The 9,023-nt window shown below is 43.6% G+C and overlaps 1 protein-coding gene across 1 annotated transcript in view; it reads right to left on the reverse strand.

Moving 5' to 3' along the window:
* DNAH7 (dynein axonemal heavy chain 7) overlaps nt 1–8,609 on the reverse strand; it is a 153,138-nt gene extending 144,529 nt beyond the window's left edge. The window contains exons 1-3 of the mRNA XM_081886711.1: nt 8,473–8,609; nt 2,365–2,430; nt 1,036–1,144 (exon numbers count right to left, since the gene is read on the reverse strand). Of these exons, the coding sequence (XP_081742837.1) occupies nt 1,036–1,144; nt 2,365–2,430; nt 8,473–8,487 (190 nt within the window). The 5' untranslated portion in view covers nt 8,488–8,609. The remainder of the gene's footprint in view (nt 1–1,035; nt 1,145–2,364; nt 2,431–8,472) is intronic.
* Between the last annotated feature and the right edge of the window lie 414 nt (nt 8,610–9,023).

Consider the following 9,023-nt stretch of genomic DNA (forward strand, 5'->3'; position numbering starts at 1 on the left):
AAGTCTTTCTGTTAGGGATATTAGGAAACGAGATAAAAAGAAGAGATGGTAATTTTTTCCAATATGCAGTAACAGCAGCAAGAGTGTTACTGGCCCAGAAATGGAAATAGCAAGAAATACCGACTGTGAAAGGCGAAAGATTTATACGATCTGAAGAGAAACCAGTGAGGTTGGATAGAAAGTAAGTGGTTTCCAGCTGTAATGTTTTAAGAGATATGAACAATAAGATTTGGGAATAAGCAAAATTAATGGCGAGAATTAATAATTTGCTGAGTTAACAATTTGAACTGGAATATAAGGAAGGGAGGTATGAGGAGGTCTGGAAAATAAGTTAAAAGAAAATAAGTAAATGGAAATTTTATGTGTTTTTATTATTTATTTTTTTATTGTTTTTTTCCGTATTTTATGTATGATGTATTTTTGTTGTGTGTTTTTTTTTTACAATGTATTTCTTTTGAGAAAGTTTAATAAATATTTATTTTAAAAAAAGAAATACCGACTGTGGAAGAATGGAGAATGAAGTTGTTGGACTATATGGAGCTGGACAAATTGACAGGAAAGATTAGATACTTAAGAGACCAAAAGTTCATCGAGGACTGGGGGAAATTCGTGGAATATCTGGAACATATAACTGAGGGACAGATAACGCTAACGGGATTTAAAGAAGCACTGTGAAGGACTATGAAATATTGTCTAAAGGGAATAGAAAGAAAGATATAAACAATGTCAATACAAAATTAAGAAATGCGTAACTTAAATTATAACTACGGATGATTTACGGATAAGCTGGAGGAAGTCCTAAAAAGGTATATGTTGTGAAATTTTGATGTGAAACTAATATGTTTTTTGTTTGTTTTTTCTTTTGATGTAAATTAATAAAAATTCATTTTTTAAAAAAGAGAGAAATGCAAAAATACAATCCAGTAAATGATCGATAGAGCACCCACATATCTTCCAGGTTATTATAATGGGCAAAAAACAATGCATGCCTAGAGATATAACCATTTTCATCTGTACACAAGCAAGTATGCTTACCTGGTGTCACCTCGTTTCTTATCATAAACTCCTCTGGAACATGTGCCTCTTCCTCTCCCCGCAGGTGAAACGAAGGAGGATTCTGATGCCATATCGGCTTACAGTTTATCTGAAACATTTAATTTCTCATTTGTAGAAAGATGCCAGCAACTATTTCCTGACAGTCCTTAATGCCATTTGTAAGCCATTTCAAAGAAATTAATTCAACGATATCAGTAAGCAGGCAAATGAAAAATAAAAATTTGCAAATCGAATCCATTTGCAAACAAACATGCAACTAATTCAATTGTCTGGATGACCACTGCATTTTGGACAGGGATGTGCATTCAGATACGCAGTTGCCTTGTCAAACAACACAGGAAAGGATGCAGAGATCTCTCTTGCTGGATGTGTAGATCTCTTTCCCGATCTAGAAATCAGTTTATGGTTACAGTAAGGGATCTGTACTCCTGAAATTGCTGTCCAGCAACTACAAACCTGTATTTGATACTGCTGCACAGGGAAGGGACAATACCAGCAGATGCAAATATCTGCCTTGTGTAGACAAAGGCAGTACTCAGTGCTGATCTCACAGATCTACTCACAGATCTACAGAGCCAGTGTGATGTAGTGGTTAAGAGTGGTAGACTCGTAATCTGGTGAACTGGGTTCGCTTCCCTGCTCCTCCACATGCAGCTGCTGGGTAACCTTGGGCCAGTCACACTTCTCTGAAATCTCTCAGCCCCACTCACCTCACAGAGTGTTTGTTGTGGGGGAGGAAGGGAAAGGAGAATGTTAGCCGCTTTGAGACTCCTTAAAGGGAGTGAAAGGCGGGATACCAAATCCAAACTCTTCTTCTTCTTCTATGTGAGTGGTGATCCATGCACAGACAGCCATATGCACAGAGGCAAAGCAGTTGCAGCCCTGAACTTCCTTTCTAATAGATGTGAATGGTACCTTGCTATCCTTCAATGGAAATGAAAGCCAAAACCATTATGAGTGGTTATGCCATGTATTTCACTACGGGGATGCATGAGTTTTGCTGCTTATGGCTGTATCTGGATCAAAGGCACTGCCATAACCTTCAGTAGAATCAGGGCATTCATAAAGCTCACTGGGAGAATTTGGGCCTGCCAGCATCTTTTGCAGACTAGCCTACCTCCCAGGGATGCTGTGAAGATAAAAGGGAAGGGGGCTCTGTATACTGCCTTGAGCTCCTTGGGAGAAAGGGAGGGTATAAACGCAATAAACGGAGAAACTATTCAAGATAGATGCTTGTACGCATTTGCTATTCACCAGAATTTTCTCTCCAAAGGCATGCTTAAAAATGTTTAGCAAAGCAAAAATTACCTTATCCACCAGTGGTAAGAATTTTGCTATAGGCTTCTCCAATTTCCCTTTGTTGGGTGGCTTGGGCTGCAAGGTAGTGAAAACAGTAGGCAAAATAAGACATGTATACTTTTAATATGAAACTTTAAAAACGTTTTTACAGCTGCAGTCCTAATCGCATTTACGAGGCGCAAGCCCTGTACAGGACTGCAGGGCTTGCTTCTGAATAAACATGCCTAAGCTTAGGTTCTTGCTCGTTTATTGCAGTACACTGTCATCTTTTTTCCTCAGCATTCAACAGCTACATGCACACCAGTATATATTTCTCCCATTAACGTTAGCAGAGCATTTGAAAGAAACACATTCAAATGAAAGATGGAAGTGCTGCTGCTGCTGCATCAGTTTCACTAAAACGAATGAGCTTGCACAAGAACTGCGGCTGCATCCATTTCGCTCCATTGAAAATGCTCCACAGTCTAAGAGGCAACAGCTCACTCCTGAGTACTCCCAGGACCCGGGTAGCACTGTGGTCTAAACTACTGAGCCTCTTGGGCTTGCCTATCGCAAGGTTGGCAGTTCAAATCTCTGCGAAGGGGTGAGCTCCTGTTGCTCACTCACCTCACAGAGTGTTTGTTGTGAGAGAGGAAGGGAAAATGAGATTGTTCACCGCTTTGAGACTCCTTAGCGTAGTGATAAAGCGGGATATCAAATCCAAACCTCCTCCTTCTTCTTTGCCCCAGCTCCTGCCAACCTAGCAGTCCAAAAGCACGCCAGTGCAAGTAGATAAATAGGTACCACTGCAGCGGGAAGGTAAACAGCGTTTTCGTGCGCCCTGGCACTCATTATGATATCTCGTTGTGCCAAAAGTGGTTTAGTCATGCTGGCCACATGACCCAGAAAACTATCTGTGGACAAACGCCGGCTCCCTCATCCTGAAAGCAAGATGAGCGCCACAACCCCATAATCACCTTTGACTGGACTTAACCATCCAGGGCTCCTTTACTCCCTGATTGCTAGGTAAAGGTAAAAGGACCCCTGACCATTAGGTCCAGTCGTGGCCGACTCTGGGTTTGCGGTGCTCATCTCGCTTTATTGGCCGAGGGAGCCGGCGTACAGCTTCCGGGTCATGTGGCCAGCATGACTAAGCTGTTTCTGGCGAACCAGAGCAGCTCATGGAAACGCCGTTTACATTCCCGCCAGAGCGGTACCTATGTATCTACTTGCACTTTGACATGCTTTCAAACTGCTGGGTTGGCAGGAGCAGGGACCGAGCAACGGGAGCCCACCCCGTCGCCGGGATTCGAACCGCCAACCTTCTGATCGGCAAGTCCTAGGCTCTGTGGGTTAAACCCACAGAGTTTGATTGTTGATTGTTAGGAGCTACAAATTCACCTTTCTCTGGATTTTGAGCTAACCAACTAAAAAACGACCCAATCACCAATCAAACCATTATCTCTCAAACTGTTTCACAGACACATCTCCTGGAATCAAAGATGGAAATCTCCAAAATGGTGTAATGGGTGCCTTTCAAAAACAATGCAACACATACCCAAGGCTGCCACCACCACAATGCATAGAGATGCATGCTTGATGTGAGCTGGTTTCCCCATTCAGTTCAGTGGAACAGAATTCCATTGTGCAGTGCATCCTTGCACTTGCAAAACACTTTAGCTGGATACCACCCACAGAAATTTAGCCTCTGAAGCTTTCACATCCTTTAATCTCCATAGCTAAAAAAAATAAAAGCTTTACCTTAAATATTTACACCGTGGGGTGATGTTTACAGGCACCAGAGCAGCATCACTGGACTGGAGCAGAAAATTGTTATAGAAATACCAAATGAATTATTGGAAATAGCATCCAGCTTCCAACAGCTTTGTTCCTTCAAGGTATAACCTATTCTATACAGTGGTACTTTGGTTCTCAAACGCCTTGGTTCCCAAATGCTGAAAATCCAGAAGTAAGTGTTCTGCCAACAAAGGTCCACATAGTTAAAGCCATGGTTTTCCCAGTAGTGATGTATGGAAGTGAGAGCTGGACCATAAAGAAGGCTGATCGCCGAAGAATTGATGCTTTTGAATTCTGGTGCTGGAGGAGACTCTTGAGAGTCCCATGGACTGCAAGAAGACCAAACCTATCCATTCTAAAGGAAATCAGCCCTAAGTGCTCACTGGAAGGACAGATCCTGAATACTTTGGCCACCTCGTGAGAAGAGAAGACTCCCTGGAAAAGACCCTGGTGTTGGGAAAGATGGAAGGCACAAGGAGAAGGGGACGACAGAGGACGAAATGGTTGGACAGTGTTCTCGAAGCTACCAGCATGAGTTTAACCAAACTGCGGGAGGCAGTGGAAGACAGGAGTGCCTGGCGTGCTCTGGTCCAGGGGATCACAAAGAGGCGGACACGACTAAACGACTAAACAACAAAAGTGTTCTAGTTTCCAAATGTTTTCTGGAAGCCGAACGTCCAATGCAGCTGTCAGCTATTCTTTCTGGGCAACTGCACTAATCAGAAGCCATGCCTTGGTTTTCAAACATTTCAGAAGTCAAATGGACTTCTGGCGCGGATTAAATTTGGTGCATTTGTTTTTGCTATTTATTTTGCGTTTTTGTTTTTGAGGCTTTTCCAGTTAATTTGTTGTTGTGACTGTGTGGAACCCAGTTCAGCTACTGACTGACTGACTGACTGACTGACTGTGTCACTGTGGAAATGGATAAAAGCCCCCCATCCAAACAATGACTATCATCAGTGTATGTAAGAAAAAATAATAATTTTAATTGTTATCATGTACAATACTGTCTTATTTATTTTATAGTACAGTACATTGATTATTGCTTTCGTTTTATGGATCCATGGTCTCATTAGATAGTAAAATTCATGGTAAATTGCTGTTTTAGGGGTTGTTTTTAAAAGTCTGGAACAGATTAATCCGTTTTGCATTACTTTCTGTGGGAAAGCGCACCTTGGTTTTGGAACGCTTTGGTTTTGGAATGGACTCCCAGAACGGATTAAGTTTGAGAACCAAGGTACCACTGTATTCTATATTTATGCAATCCATGATTTTGGAAGAAATTATGAGCCGAAGTTTCCTAACTCTGCCCTACCTACCTACCTACCTACCTATTTATTTCTTTATTTCCTTATGTATTTTTGCAAAGGAATCTGCTTCCTCTCTTATTGGAAATGCTTCTAGGGAAAAAAGCGCTGCCACTTTAAGGTGTTATGAGAGCACCAGCCCCCCCCCCATACAAACTCCCTGCTTAAGTTTATTTTTCAAAAACTAATTTAAAAATTATATGAACAGCTGCAAGGAGGATTACATCCCTTTTAAATGCCTGACTTTGAAGAGCTTGGGCTGCATTCTTGTTTTCCTAGAGGATGTCATCCTGCAATCAACTTTCCGCTAATGAGATGAATATATTAAAGTCTCCTTCAACAAATATGGCTACACCACCTGCTCCTTCCTCAAACAGCACGGATGTTTAAGTAAATGTCAGGAAGGGAGGGGGGGAAAGGCATTTCGAAAAAAAGAAAGCTTATGCCATCTATTTGCTTTATACTAAATAGCAAAAAGAGAGAGAGAGAGAGCTCCATCAACTTCTGGGGGAAAAACACACAACCTCCTATTCTAGAGTAACATTAAGTGGCAAGCCTTACCGGTACTTTTTAAAATAAATTTCGGTAACCAAGCTAGTGAAAGACCGCCCCCTACTGCTGAAAACAATGATGCGCGGATATTTTTGTCCATGTGGACACTGGTCCACCACACTGACAGGTCTTGTGCAAAATCATTTCTCTTATCATCTCTCCTTATTTGATTTCTGTGTACATCAGATGTTAATTCCTGACCAACTAATCTCTCTGCCTTACCTTGAGAAACATGTACGGTTACACGATGCATGGTTATTATCTCAGTAGGTCTACAATTTACTTCAAGGTGACATGATCTGGCATAGTCCCAAGATGTTTCAATTTCTTACCGGTCATTCATCAGCACATTAACAACAATTGAAACAAATTACAGTCACAGGACTATTGACCAGGAATTATAAATAGTCTGGAATATCCAGTTTAATAAATCTGTGGCTAAGACTGAGTTCTACAACTGACTTTTTAAAACGGCACTTTAAAAATCTGCTTTTGCTTTTTTTTTTTATAAAGGAGCCTGATTGGGGTAAGTGTTAATATTAGTGCAGCCTCTTTGCATTTTTGTAGACCCAAACTCCTCATGAGCTGAAGAGTTTAAAATTTTGCCTGACAATTTCACCACCCATTGCTAATGACTCTCTCTTCACCTCCAAGCAAGAGTCTCTTGGTAGCTCTGCCAACTTCAGAAATGACAGGAATGTCCGCTTAAGAGGGCCTTCTCTGTAGCAGCCCCTAAATTCTCCTGCAACATCTGTCATGTGTCAAAAATGCACCTCTTTACCCCTGGCCTTTTGACCGTTAAGGTACTGGGACTCACCCCTTCTGTTTTGGTTAATCTACACTGTGCTGCTTTTGCTTGGAATCGTTTTCCTTGTTTTCATAGGCGCCGACTCCATGGGGCTTGAGGGGGCCCGAGCCCCCTCAAAAATTCGTTTGGGGGGCTCCGCCCCCCCAATAATCTCCGGCGCCCCTCCAGCAGAGCGCCATCGCCGCCCCTCCCCCAGCCCAAAATGCACAGGGAGGGGCGGGCTGCATGCCTCCTGCCCTCCCTCCCGAGCAAAAGCTCCACCCAATTTCCTTTGGAGCTGATTAATAGGCGCAGCACGCTCTCCCCTATTCGCTCACGAGGAGGCGGCGCCACTTTATTTGCATATTCATGAGCTTATTTATTATTCATGAGCTTTCCCGGGCCCCCCCAATATTTTTTATAAGTCCGCGTCCCTGCTTGTTTTTCCTGGTATATTTAAACTTATTTACCGGTACTCCTTTTGGATTGCATGATTTGATTGCATGTAACCTGCCCTGGGACTTAACAGTGAAGGGTGAGTAAGAAATCACTTGAATGAATGAATGAATAAATAAGACCCCGCACCAAGCCAAGCATAGCCCACCCCCCCTCCACATATTGTGGTCTGCCTGCTGTACACTGCCCTTCATCCATAGATCTCAGGGCGGTTCACAGCATAAAAATACAAGATAAAAACACATATGAGCATACCAAGTAATAATAATAATAATAATAATAATATCAGTGACCTGCAAACCACTGAGCCTAGGGCTTGCTGATCGGAAGGTTGGCCATTCGAACCCCCGTGACAGGGTGAGCTCTCGTTGTTTGGCCCCTGCTCCTGCCAACCTAGCAGTTCGAAAGCACACCAGTGCAAGTAGATAAATAGGTACCGCTCCAGCAGGAAGGTTAACGGTGTTTCTGTGTGCTTCTCTGGTTCACCAGAAGAGGCTTAGTCATGCTGGCCACATGACCCGGAAAAACTGTCTGTGGACAGTTGGCTCCCTCGGCCAGTAAAGCAAGATGAGCGCCGCAACCCCAGAGTCGTTCGTGACTGCACTTAACTGTCCGGGGTCCTTTACCTTTAATATTGACCCTCCAAGTGTCCCTATTTTCCAGTCCCGGATTCATTTATTTAATTTATTTATTGAGTTTATATACCGCCCTAGACCCGGAAGTTCTCAGGGAGGTTTACAGAACAAAATCAAAATACAAAACCACAAAATAAACAATCAAAATTTTTAAAAAAACAAGAACAGCCCAATAACACACACCCATTTACAGAAGCCGTCCCAGTTTCTGATTTGATCCTGGAACGTCCTGTTTTTCCTTATGTCCCTATTTTCATCGGAGAAATGTCGGGTGCTTTGCTCAGAGCGGAAGGGAATGAGTTTCCCTGGGGGACAGTGAGCCGGGAACGGGGAGGAAAGCTAGTTGCGAAGTTCAAGAGAGAGACACCGAAAAGTAGCCAAGTTTTTAAAAACACTTTTAAATGACAAGCGGTGCCTCCTTTTTTGTGGCTCTTGGAGATCACTGCTAGCCAGGATCGACATTGGAAGCACTTCGAAGAGGGGGTTTCCATGTGATTTTTTTTTGGGGGGGGAGGCGAAGCAGCACTGGGGGGAAAGAGGGAAAGCTGAATTGTAACTACAAGACACACAAACAATCACACAAAAATACTTTTCCATCCCTCACCTGCTCGCTACTCATGGCTGGGTGGCCAGCTGCTTGCCCCTACGCTGAATACAAAGGGAGTGGGTGTTTTTGGGGGGGATGCGGGGGCGCCTCCCGCTCATCCGCGCGTCTCCCTGCTCTCGGTTCCCCTGCGGGGATGTTGTGCTGAGCAGGGAAACCCCGTCGCCTAGCAACGCCTCCGACTCAAACCGCGCTTTCCCCCCTTTCTTTCCTTCGGGAGCGAATGAGAGAGCGGAATCTCAACAATCCAGTCGCCGAAGCAGCGAACCCAGAGTTCCCATTGGCTCAGAGGGAGAGAGGGGCGTGTCCCCCCAGGAGTGAAAGTTCTGCTGAAACAAAGAGCTTCCCGCTTTGGCTTTTGTAAAAACAAACACCATGAGTTGGACTCCAACTCCCATTAGCGCTCTGCGTCAGACTGGGTGATGGGAGTTGTTGGGCTGGTCACCTTGTGTGGACGCCGGATTGTTGTCTTCCAAAGCAAGGACTCTGTTCCGAACTTAAAAATTGGAAAACAAAAGAGGTTCAAAGACTCTCGCAAGGCAAATACAGTG

The sequence above is a fragment of the Podarcis melisellensis genome (genome assembly GCF_964234715.1).
Source record: "Podarcis melisellensis genome assembly, chromosome: 1".
Taxonomy (NCBI): domain Eukaryota; kingdom Metazoa; phylum Chordata; class Lepidosauria; order Squamata; family Lacertidae; genus Podarcis; species Podarcis melisellensis.